The sequence below is a fragment of the Muntiacus reevesi genome, chromosome 9, assembly GCF_963930625.1.
Source record: "Muntiacus reevesi chromosome 9, mMunRee1.1, whole genome shotgun sequence".
NCBI classification, from domain to species: domain Eukaryota; kingdom Metazoa; phylum Chordata; class Mammalia; order Artiodactyla; family Cervidae; genus Muntiacus; species Muntiacus reevesi.
Window position 1 is genome coordinate 27,347,219 of NC_089257.1, and position 12,640 is coordinate 27,359,858.

A 12,640-nucleotide genomic window follows, 5' to 3' on the forward strand; every position below is an offset into this window, starting at 1 on the left:
CTCTTTCTAGATTTAGACACCAGGGTGAGACACTGTGCTTGCTCTCCTGGGTCTTCTGCCCACTTTGGGGCCAGAGTGGATTGAGAAGGGGGTCATTCTCTAAAGCAGAATCTGCTAAAAGGGAGCTAGGGAGAGCACTGCTGGGAGTCAGAATCAGCAGGGGTTGTATAGTCTTAAAGTTTTGAGGTTTCTTTCTGCAGATAGTTGCTATGACTCATGCCGTAGGCTAAGGGTTTGATGTCTGGACCCAAAGGCAAGAATATAGGGACTTCCCTGGTGGTCCAGTGGTTAAGACTCTACACTTTCAATGCAGGTTCCATCCCTGTTCATGGAACTAAGATCCCACGTGCTATGTGTTACAACACCCCACCCCTCACCAACAGGCAATGCTACAGAGGCCAGATGAGTTGGAGAGTCACTAGTCTTGGGTTCATTAGTGGGTGGTGATAACCCCATTGGGGGCTTCCCTTGTGACTCAGATGGTAAAGACTCTGTCTGCAATGCAGGAGACCCGGGTTGGATCCCTGCTTCAGGAAGATCCCCTGGAGAAGACTGACTGTGGAGAAGGGAGCTTCTTTTCCGTGATCAGCTTCCCGGGGGCTGCTGCTCTTCCCACCCTTGCTGCTATGGGCCATATGCAGATTGGTCAGCCCCTGCATGCTGACCCTGTATGTGAGCACTGTTGGCTTGTAATGGTGCTGTGACCAGAAGTGGAACTCAGCATAACGCATAAACTCTACTAGGGTAGATAAATGGCACCTGGCTCTAAATAAATTTTTGAATAGGGAGCATATTGGGTGACAACTTGAGGGCTTACTGTGTGCCAGGCACCAGTCTAGGCACTGTATGTATATGAGTTCATTTTTCTCAGTAACTGTGCATAGTATTGGGGCTTCCCAGGTGGCGCTAGTGGTAAAGAACCTGCCTGCCAATGCAGGAGACGCAGGATGCAGATTCTATCCCTGGGTCCGGAAGATCCCCCGGAGGAGGAGAGCATGGTGAACTACAGGCCGTAGGGTCACAGAGAGTCGGAGAGGATTGAGGTGACTTAGCACAGCACGTGCATAGTACTGTCTGTACCCAAACCCATCAGAGTGTTTATAAACGACCGTCCTTGTCCATTTCACTGAGTGGGGCAGCCTGGAGGTGGGCAGCCGCTGGCAGTTGATTGAGCTGCTCAGTGATGTCTGGGCTGGGATATTTGTGCTAAATTGGGTCTTTCCCTCCTGATCATAAAATGACTGCAGAAGTTCCAGCATTGCATCTGGGTTCAAGGCAGGAAGACAAGATGAGGAGAAAATTTCAGTTGTTTCTGTCCCTCTTATTGGGAAAGTAAAACCCTTCTCAGAAAGCTCTCAGGGATGTGTTCTGACTGGAACTGTGTCTCATGGCTGTCCCTAGCTTCAAAGGGGCTGGCAGAATTTCCAGTCTTTGTAGGGGATGCCATCGATGGAAAGGGTTAAAAACAGTCATCGAGAATAGCCAGCCAATAGTATTCACCACCCCAGTGGCCACACTGAACAGGCTGTTGATTTCTTCCCCTTAACCTGGACCCCCATAATTACCCTGGTATCTGCATCTTCTAAACTTAAATCTTAAGCTTTTAATTCCATGAGCTATCTCATATCCCTCTGTATAAACCCTCAGTATCAACCTCTGTTGCTTGTGAACAGAAAATTCTGATGACCTACCCTACAACTGTAACCATCAGTGTAACATGAAAACACACCAAGTGGATAGCAAGCGTTAGTGACATCATTTCACCCAAGGTTGCACCACTGGTTCATGCTGGTTGATGGGACTCAGACTTGGGTCTCACCTTCCAAGCCCCTGCATTCTCCATGCCAGCCAATCTACCTCCCAGGGTTTGGTTTATTAAAAATTGTACTAACACTGAGAATACAGAGGAACATATCCAACCGAGAGAAACAAGAAAAATGGCTAGGCTGCAGTTTTAAGAAACTTTCTTGAAATAGTGGGTGTTGGGAAGGGAGGTGGGAATGCCTCCCCCCACCCCCGAGGTTCAGACCAACACAATGGTTAATTCAAATAAGTAATAAAAGACTGTTCCATGGTTCCCAGAATAGCTGGGCCCTTGAACTGTGATACAAACAACTTCCAATTAGAGCCAGCCCCCTGCCAAGAAGAGGATGGGAAGCCAGAGGCCAGGAAGGTGGCCTTGCCTGAGGGCTGAGGCAACTGCTGGGAGGCTGTCGGAGGGAGTGGGCCCTGGAGTCAGCCTGCCTGTGTGGAACACCAGCTCTGATGCTAACCAGCCACAGGACCTCAGGTAAGTAACTGAGCCTTGTATGCCTCAGTTTCCACATCTGGAAAGTGGGGACAATGATGCCTGCTTCTAGGGGTTGTTAGAAAGATAAAGTGAGTGAAGACAAGTACCTAGTACACAGTAGCTTCTCTTTATGTTTACTACCATAGGGACCACTTCCTATAGCTCAAACGGTAAAGAATCTTACCTGCAATGCAGGAGACCAGGGTTCGATCCCTGGGTTGGGAAGTTCCTTTGGAGAAGAATGGCAATCCACTCCAGTATTCTTGCCTGGAAAATTCCATGGACAGAGAAGCCTGGCGGGCTACGGTCCATGGGGTCACAAAGAGTCAGACATGACTGAGCAATTAACACACACATCATAGGGGCAGAGTAAAGGGACAAAGTAGATGACTAAATAGTTAACTCCAACGGGGATCTTAAGTACAAAGTACGGAAGACTCCCGTAAGTTAATGGTCACTCAAGAAAGCAGGCTTGCTTAAGCAAGCAAGCAAGCAAGCAGGCTTTGCCTAGCAACAAAACCACACAGACTTGCTAGGCAACAAAACTGTGCCTCAGAAGCATGAGACATGCCCCCAAACAATGATGATGGAATAAGACCTACATCATACCCATCAAAATCAAGTTAATGATTCTCGAGAAGGGGTTTTTCTGCATGTACTAAGAGCAGAAATATAGAAGAAAGGTGGGGACTTCCTTGGTGGTTCAGTAGCTAAGACTATGCACTCCCAATGCAGGTGGCCTGGGTTCGATCCCTAGTCAAGGAACTAGATCCCACATGCCACAACTAAGAGTTCACATGCCGCAACTAAAGGTACTTCATGCCACAACTAAGACCCAGTGTGGACAAAATAGGGGAAAAAAAAAAAAAAAATATATATATATATATATATACACACACACACACACACACATATATATAGGAGAAAGGTGACATTTTACTGAAACGACACGATTTACCATATTTTAGTATATGTTACCACCTGTTTCTCATTTCTGAAGTGCCATTGGGCTTCTATGGTGGCTCAGATGGTAAAAAATCCACCTGCAATGCAGGAGACCTGGATTCAATCCCTGGTTTGGGAAGATCCCCTGGAAGAGGGCATGACAATCCCTTGCAACATTCTCCATGCCTGGAGCATCCCATGGACAGAGGAGCCTGGCAGGCTACAGTCCATGCTGTTACAAAGAGTTGGACACGACTGAGCGACTGAACTGAACTGAATCTATCACTCTGCCTCTCACTGAATTATTTCTGCACCAAGATGGGAGAACCTATGCTGCACTACGTCCTGAAATGCATTCTGTGGTTTCACTATCAGTGTCTTCAGCAGGACAACAAGGAATCCGCTTCTAGGGTGTAGGGCTTTTCAACCTGGCTGCTGCTGCTGAGTCACTCAGTTGTGTCCGACTCTTTGCAACCCCATGGGCTGTAGCCCGCCAGGCTCCTGTGTCCATGGGGATTCTCCAGGCAAGAATACTGGAGTGGGTTGCCATGCCCCCCTCCAGGGGATCATCTGAACCCAGGGATCGAACCCAGTTCTCCCACATTGCAGGCAGAGTCTTTATCATCTGAGCTACCAGGGAAGCCCCTCTCAACCTGGAGGGGGTCTGATTTTCAAGGAGGGACCCCTCCTGATCCATTTTTCTCATCAATTTACCAGGAACTCATGGTGAACGAAGGAATCCATGTGGAAGTGAATGCTAATCAGTCACACCTCCTTGAGCACCAGAGATGTGTCCCAGGTACTGCTTATACATATTTTCATCAAATACATCAACCCTGTGAAGCAGATACTGTCTTCACTTTACAGGTCAGAAGACGGAGGGTCAGGGACCTAGCATGATTTTCCCGGAGTCACAAAGAGTCCTGATTCAAGCATTGACTCTTGTCTCAGTCTGTTCAGGCAGCTATATAAAAAAAATACCATAGGTTGGGTGGCTTAAACAACAAACATTTCTATCTCACAGTTCTGGGGGCTGGCAAGTCCCAAATAAAAGCTCCAGTGTACTTGGTATCTGGTGAGACGCCAGTTCCTGGTTCATTGGCAGTGGTCCTCTGTGTCCTCACGTGGTGGAAGAGAAAGAGATCTCTCTTATTCTCAGGGCACTCATCCCACGTATGAGGGCTGTGTCTTCAGGCATAACCACTTCCTAATACTCTCCCATTGGGAGTCAGGGTTTCATATGAGTTTGCTGCTGCTGCTAAGTCGCTTCACCCACGTCCGACTCTGAACTTAATCTATCACTCTGCCTCTCCCATAGACAGCAGCCCACCAGGCTCCCCCGTCCCTGGGATTCTCTAGGCAAGAACACTGGAGTAGGTTGCTATTTCCTTTTCCAATGCATGAAAGTGAAAAGTGAAGCCACTCAGTCGTGTCTGATTCTTAGTGACCCCATGGACTGCAGCCTACTAGGCTCCTCCATTCATGGGATTTTCCAGGCAAGAGTACTGGAGTGGGTTGCCATTGCTTTCTCCATCATATGAATTTCAGTGGACACAAACATTCTCTCTATAACAACTCTGTTATATTCCAAGCCACTGTATTTCCCTAAAAGCCATCCAGAGCCAAGGCAGGCATGGAAAATCCTGATGTATCCCTCAAGAGGCAGAGACCCTAGAGATGGTGTGCTGGCCGGCAGTGTATCTAGATGCAGAGCTAGAGTGATGGAGGGAAAGTGTACTCCCAGGGGAAGTCTTCTGTACCATCTTCAGCAGTCCCACGACTGAGGGAGCCAGGCAAACAGCACCCCAGGACTGCCTGGCTGGAGAGGGATGTGGCAATGGAAAATTTACAAACTCCAACTGCAGCGAGGCAAACTAGGTAAATAGAGTTTAAATCAGTGTTGGGAGGAACTTCCATCTTGATGTTTTATGAATAGTGACACTCCTGGCCCCTCTCCTCTAGAGAGTGGAGAAAGGACAGCCCTGCTTAGGGAGTTCAGAGAAAGAATCAGGTTGGTTCTTGGCAGTCTCTTTGCTGTGTCCATGAAGGCCCTTTCTCTGTACACAAAGCCTGTGGTTTTCCCACAGGGCCTTGAGCTGGTGGGTGAGGTCAATTGAGAGGCGCAGTATGAGTAAGCCTAGCTGCTGCCAGACCTCTAACCACGTCTTCCAACTGAACTTCATCAGCAAAGGAGGCCTCACATATGTCTTGGTTCCAAATGCAAACAGGGGGCAGGGGTGTTAGAATTGAGTCCCTCAAGCCCAATAGGATGGTACTAAATGGGGATTTGGGGGGAGAGGCAGGTTATACAACAGCTTTGGACTCCAGGAGAGAAAGGTTCTGTGTAAAATTAACATAAGCCTGCTTTATCTGTTCTTTAGCAACTTGAATTTCCCGGACCTTTATTTCCAGAGATAATCTATAGGTGTTTTTCTTAAAAACCATGGTTTATTATGGCTCCATTTGGACTTCACCTCCAAACTCAGGTTTATCTCAAGTGCTTGCTCATTGTGGCACCTGAGTTTTCTCGTGGTGTGCTTGTTACAGGAAATAACCTCTTTTTAAACCCATTGTCTAAAACAATGGTGTTATGATTAAGCCATCCAGTATCAAATCTTTAGATTATCTTGGAGCTAAGAAAAAACATCTGGAAGCTTTTCCTCTTTGAAAGGAGAAATACATATAAAAACATCTGATTATATTACATCATTTAATAAAATTTAATGCAAAGTCTCTTTCCATTCTAAGAATCTTCAGCATGTAACAATAAGAGCTAACATAGGTACTATGCCCAGGTACTTAGATTGTCTCATTTAATCTTGCCAACCCAAGCAAGTAGGTACCATTACTATTCCTGCTGTATAGATGAAAAACCGAGGTTCAGAAAGGTTCACTCACACAGCCAAATACACGGTGGATTCCCAGGTCTGAGTCTCAGACCCTGGTTCTTACCATTACTACGATTCTGTAGAGGTGGGAAAAAAACCTCCTCTGCTACTTTAGGTTCAGTAGCTGGGTCATGAGAATTAAAGCAGCAAAAGACAGATGAATAAGAGAAAAGATTCATTATGCATGCACATGTGGGCCTTACACAACAGTAGTGAAAACCCAAAGAAGTGTTTAGGTTTGAGAGCTCCTAAACCATCTCAACAAAGGGTGATAAACTGTGAATAAGACAAAGTGAAAGGGGTTTGGGTTTCCAGGAATTTTCATTTCTAGGTAAATTGTAGGAAGGTAAATATTGGATTGGACAAAAAGTTGATTCAAGTTTTTTAGTAAGATCTTACAGAAAAACCCCAAACGAACTTTTTGGCCAACCCAATAAATGCCGGAAGCTTATGGAAGATAAAGGTTGTTTGGTAAGGCCCTGTTATGCAAACTAAAGTTAGGGCCATTTTCAGTGATAAGAGTTGTCTCTCTATTCTGGTGTGGGAGAGGGGATTGGGGACACCTTCACAAAGGGAAATTTATTTTATCTTTACAAAGGAAATTTTGTAACCTTTAAAAGGGGAAATTTATGCCCTGCTTTTAGGCAGAAAAGGAGAGGACAGAGTAACTCCTGTATCTGCTTTTTCTCAGTTAACTTCAACTTAAAATAATTCTTATGCCAAAGTGGTGTATCTTGTGGTGGTATATTCTGATCTCCTTCAGTTCCCACAATACATAATACTATTTTAAAAGTGCCCAAATATTTATTGAATCCTATTATATGCCCTGGTGGCTCAGTTCATAAAGAATCTGCCTGAAATGCAGGGGACCTGGGTTCGAACCCTGAGTTGGGAAGATCCCCTGGAGAAGGAAATGGCAACCCACTCCAGTACTCTTGCCTGGAAAATCCCATGGACAGAGGAGCCTGGCGAGCTACAGTCCATGGGGTCACAAGAGTCAGACACAACTTGGTGACTAAACCACTCCACCACCACCATTATATGCCCAGCATTATAAGATCCTTGGGCCAGATCCTCGCCCTCAAGAAGCTTACAAGTGAGTATGGGAAGAAAAATCTTCTTAGTTTCAGACAAGCCCCTCAATGGGAACTGCTCTTATATTTGGACAGAATACATGCATTTACAAGTTCTTCACACACACTATTGTCTTCCATCTGATCATCAGAAACAACCCTATGAGGCCGCCTGGTTCTTTTATTTTGCAGAAAATCATCTTAGAAGTCCAGCAACTCGCCAGTCCAGGACATCTGAGTCCGCTTTGCTGCTACACACACATACACGCACACAGTATTTGCTAGTGGACCTGGATCTGACTCAGATCTTAACTGACTAGCAGACTAAACTGGCCCCCATTCATCTTTGTTCATTAACCTCAGTATCATTAGGCAGAGGTTTTCAAGGAAATTTACTCTCCTTCCATCTATGGCTAATGCAGGCTACTATTTAAATGATCTGGGCATGTCCTTGGGCAGTATATCCAAATCACCTTAAAAAATAACTGAGCTGTTTGAGGGTTGCTCTTCAAAATTTCCTTGTGGTGGTTCATTGACTGCCTTTTAGCTCCTGATAAGCAGTGTTTGGCAGAAAATTAAACTGCATTTCACTAAAGACACCTAGGTCAGGTCTATTACAAATCCATAAAAGGCTCTCTCTCTCCTTTTTTTCCCCAGAATTGTCCACAACACTGGGAAATTTGGTGAAAACTTGGGTTGGTTCTAACAGCCATTCCCATCAACCTGCTTCTTTTGTTATAGAGAATGAAAAGTCAGATACTTGTTTCCCCGGACTTCTCTGCAAGGAGGGGTGGTAAGCGAAGTCTGCTGATGCAGGGGGCAAGTTTCTAGGACTTTTTTTTTCTCCCTATAAGAGGAGAGGGGCTTCCCAGGTCGCACAGTGGGAAAGAATCTACCTGCCAAGTCAAGAGAGGCAAATTCAATCCCTGGGTGGGGAAGATCCCCTGGCTAGGAAATGGCAACCCACTCCAGTATTCTTCCCTGGAAAATTCCGTGGACAGAGGAGTCTGGTGGGCTACAGTCTATGGGGTCGCAAAGAGTCTGACACGACTGAACACGCCCGCACACGCGCAGAGACAAACACGAAAGGACAGGAAGACTGAAGAAGGTTTCCTCTCGGAGTTCTGACCAGCTCGCGGCTTCCTGCTTTTGGATGAGGTTATAGTGGGATGAGAGAGCAGGAGTCAGGGGTGCAATAACGCGAGTGAGGCTTGTGAAATTCAGGGGCGGTAGTGGGAGTCTTGGGGCGGGACCTGGCCGGGGTCTGGAGGACGTGGAGGTGCTGAGGTCGTCGAGGACGCTGGGTGATCTCCGATAGGAGATGAGCGGCACAACAGAACGGATGCGCCCGGTTCCCCATTCCCTCCACTAGGGTGGCCTTTCTCACTCCTGGGGGCGTCGGCGGGCCACATTCTGGGGCGTGGCCAGCCGGACTGGAAAACCCCGACTGTTTGGGGGCGGGGCCGCTCCCTCGGGGCGTGGCCTGTGGAACCTCGGAATCCCGGCGACTCGGGGCCGGGGCTCGCGTCTCCCGGCGCGGGGTTCCTCCCACGCAGCTTCCATTCAAACGATGCCGAAGGGGCGGCGCGGCAGCCAGAGCCCCGCGATGAGCCAGCGACCGGCTCCGCCCCTCTACTTCCCATCCCTCTACGACCGCGGCCTCTCCTCGTCGCCGCTCAGCGACTTCAACATCTGGAAGAAGCTCTTCGTGCCGCTGAAGCCTGGAGGGGCGCCGGCGGCGGGGGGCCGGTCCCTGCCCCAGGCGCCCTCGGCCGCAGCGCCCCCGCCGCCACCAGGCCTGGGTCCCCCTAGTGAGCGCCCTTGTCCGCCGCCCTGGCCCTCCGGCCTGGCCTCCATCCCCTACGAGCCTCTGCGCTTCTTTTACTCTCCACCGCCCGGGCCCGAGGCAGCGGCCTCCCCGCTGGTTCCCGGCCCCACGACCTCCCGGCTAGCCTCTGCCTCCCAGCCCGAGGAACTGTGCGAGCTGGAGATCCGGATTAAGGAGCTGGAGCTGCTGACCATAACTGGGGACGGCTTCGACTCCCAGCGCTGTGCGTGACCCCGGCGTCTTAGCCTGCCTTGGCTCCCTCCTCGGCTCCGTGCCCCCGAGCCCCTCACCCGCAGTGTGGCCTTTAGGCTCAGACTCCAATTCCCAGGAACCCCAGATCCCAAACCAATTACCCCCCTCCCCGGAACCCAGACACTCCATCCTGGCTTTCAACCAGTTTCTTCCTCCACCGTAAATCTGGACCCTTTTGCCCCAAGTTCCAGCTTCCCCCCTCCCTGAGCCCTCATGTTACTCTGAACTCTACACCTGGAACTCGGTCCATCACAACCCCAGGTTGAACTTTAAGCTTCCTGCACAGTAGTACAACCACCCTGGGGGAGTCCACCCCCACAGACAACCCCTGTTTCTAGAGGCCTGACTCAGTGTTTATCTTAAACTGGGGTCCTCAGTGGATGGAGGGGGAGTAGGTGAGGGTCATTTGATCTCTAGGGAGAGGTGCAAGACCCAAAAGGCTGAGGATGCTCACCGAGAGCCTTTGGAATCTTCCATTTCTCAATGCTGGAAGGTCACCTCCTATGACACCTCTGGCTGCTCTCTCACCAGGGTCCTGGCCTCTGCCATCTGATCTAAGGTCTAAAGTCTTAGGCAGACCAGGGCAGAATTCCTCTAGTGTGCAAACTGACTGAGTCCTCTCTGTTCCAGAGTAAAGTTGTTAAATCCAGTTTTACTGCCAAAAGGACCAGATTGCACTGTGGAATATTCAGGAGCCGTAGGCTGTTCAACAGACTTTGTGTTTGCCAACACCTGGTCTGGCTAAGGCTAGCTCTTGACCACTGGAGGAGGGCAGATGGTTCTAGAAAGACCATCCCCATTATTGTGAAACAGACTACATGTTTAGGTACATGTGGTCATGGGAATGATCCCCCATTCATCAGGCACTCTGTGATGTCCCCTTCCCCACTTCCTCAAGAAGAAAACTAGAATACTTGGACTTTCTAAGTCCTGGATTTCTCAACCACATATTTCTCCACTTGGATGTGTTTTGATTCTTAGGGGTTTTTCCCCCCTCACCCATCTTGGGTCTGAATAGGTTTGGGACTCATGTGGGGAAGCACACGATTGCTTCCCCAAAGCTAGCTTTGGAAGTGTTAGAAAAAAAGCCCTTCTCGCTCCTACATCTAAGTTTGTTTTGGTCTTCTGCAGATAAATTCTTGAAGGCGCTGAAGGATGAAAAGTTACAAGGCCTGAAGACCAGGCAGCCTGGGAAGAAGTCGGCCTCTCTCTCCTGAGGAGCTGCCCACCAGAGCCTGGCAGCCGCCTCCTTAGGCGTTAGTGCTTAGATAATGTGTCCCGTTTGTTGTCATTTCAAAGATCGTTATTTTCTGTTCTGTATTTACTGCTGTTCTCGTTGCTCCCAGCACGTGCCCCACATACAGTGCCCACTTGCATGGTAAATCTCATGGTCTCTCTCCTGTCTGTGCCACTGCTGGGGGGAGTGCTCTCAGAGGGGCTGGAGGCTGCTGCCCAGCCAGCATTCAGGGGCTTCCAAAACCAGGGGAGGTGGGGATCCCCAACACTGTCAAGTCAGGGGGATTGGAAAAAGCCAAGGGCAACATATATTTGGTTCTGTTGCCATGTCCCTACTCGGAAAGGCTCTTTGAGGACTGGAACAAGGGGTTAGTTTGGTTTCAAACAGCTTTAGTCCTTGGAAATGTTTTATAATTTTTAAATGCTTTTTGGAGCACAAAAAACTCTTTGTTAATCTGATGAAAGGCACGGTCCTTCCTAGACATTCATATAGTCAAATACTTGAGTGCTTATTATGTGTTAGGCACCCTCCTGGGCTCTTGGGGTTGGGGGTGGGGATACAGACAGCAAATATTATTAGTAAATCATAATATAGTATCAGAAGATGATAGGTTAAGGGGAAAACAAAAAGTAGGGATGAGGATGGTCAGGAGGGTGGGAGGAAAGCAGGGTTTCTTGAAGAGAGAACTTGTAAACAGTGATTGATGGAGATTGAGGGCAATAGCCAGGAGACACCCTAGGGGAGCATTTCAGGGTGAAGGACAGGTGCAAAGGCTGAAGGTGGGAGCACGCTGGGAGGTTTGAGGGCCAGCAGAGAGCGCAGACGGCTGGAGCAGGAGTAAGGGGAGGGAGGAAGGGATGAGGGCAGAGAGGGTCCATTTGCATGGAACCTTACAGACATGGTAAGGACCTGGGGATTCTACTCTGAGTGCGATGGAAAGTAGAGAGTTTTCAGTTGATGAGTAACAGGTTCTGATTTGTGCTATGTTGAGAACAGAGTAAGGAAGGATGAAGAGAAAACAGGAGGTTGTTGGGATTGTTGAGCTAAGTGAGAAGCAATGGTGCAGTGTTCCTGCCCTTTCCCCCTTGCTGGGTCCTCTGCTGCCAGGCACTGCCTCTGTGGCGAGGAGGAGCCAGGACCCGGTGGCACAAGCACACGAAGGATAACATAGCTGATAGAACAAATCTTTGATCTAGAACAAATCTTCCAGGGCCTTCCCTGGTGGTTAAGACTCCATGCTGCCAATGCAGAGGAGATGGGTTTGATCCCTGGTTGGGGAACTAAGATTCTGCATGCCGCACAGTGCAGCCTAAAAAAGAAAACCTAAATCTTTCATTAAGTATAACATTTGGGTGCTTAGCTTCTCGACCCCCTTGTGCCTTCACTATGCCAGCAGCCTAGATCGTAGCTGAAGAATCTGTGAAGTTTGGGCTTCTTTCAGAGGAGAATGGAAAAGAGTAGCTAGTGAGCCAGGCTTCCCTGGTGGCTCAGAGGTAAAGAACCCACCTGCCAATGCAGGGGATATGGATTTGATTCCTGGGTCGGGAAGATCCCCTGGAGAAGGAAATGGCAACCCACCCTAGTATTCTCGCCTTGAGAATCCCATGGACAGAGGAGCTTGGCTGGCTATAGTCCATGGGGTTGCAAAAGAGTTGTATGCAACTTATCTACTAAACAACAACAGCCAGGTGTCTTCAAAGACATATGAAGTAGGAGGGGGAAGCGGAGGGGGTCTGACAAATAGCATTGATTGGTCAAGCGGAGCCTGAGTATTTGCTCCTGGATTTAGCAACACGATTTCGTATTGCTTTTTTGCAGTTTCGGTTGAGCATAAGGGGTTGATGCCTGACTGTAGTTGTTTGAGAATGGGAGGAGAGGAATTAGAGACACGAAGTAGATGCCTTTATAGGAAGTTTAGCTTCAGATAGAGCTAAGATAGAAGCAACTGGCAGGGCAAGCAGGGTGGAGATAAGGGTTTTTTAAGAAAGGAGAAATGACCATGCATTTGTCTGATGGGGAATGACCCCATAGAGGGAGAAAAACTGACAAAGAAGAGGTCTCTGCCTGACGCACAGCAAGCCAAATGCTGACTCGCCAATGTTTGGAGCAAAAAGAGGTCATATTTGT

At 48.6% G+C, this 12,640-nt stretch overlaps 1 protein-coding gene across 3 annotated transcripts; it reads left to right on the forward strand.

Annotated features, from left to right (window-relative positions):
• The first annotated feature begins 6,961 nt into the window (after window positions 1–6,961).
• On the forward strand, window positions 6,962–11,043 carry C9H11orf91 (chromosome 9 C11orf91 homolog). Of its 3 annotated transcripts, none has more exons than XR_010664439.1 (3): window positions 6,962–7,219; window positions 7,854–7,989; window positions 10,408–10,665. XR_010664439.1 is itself a non-coding variant. In XM_065945525.1 (3 exons), the coding sequence occupies exons 2-3, from the start codon at window positions 8,767–8,769 to the stop codon at window positions 10,491–10,493; spliced, it is 567 nt and encodes a 188-aa protein (XP_065801597.1). In that variant the 5' UTR covers window positions 6,967–7,219; window positions 7,854–8,766; the 3' UTR covers window positions 10,494–10,655. The 3 variants fall into 3 exon arrangements, 2 of the variants coding, with proteins under 2 accessions (XP_065801597.1, XP_065801598.1); XM_065945525.1 differs by having other exon boundaries at window positions 6,967–7,219; window positions 7,854–9,247; window positions 10,408–10,655; XM_065945526.1 differs by lacking the exon at window positions 6,962–7,219 and having other exon boundaries at window positions 7,226–9,247; window positions 10,408–11,043.
• The last annotated feature ends 1,597 nt before the right edge of the window (window positions 11,044–12,640 follow it).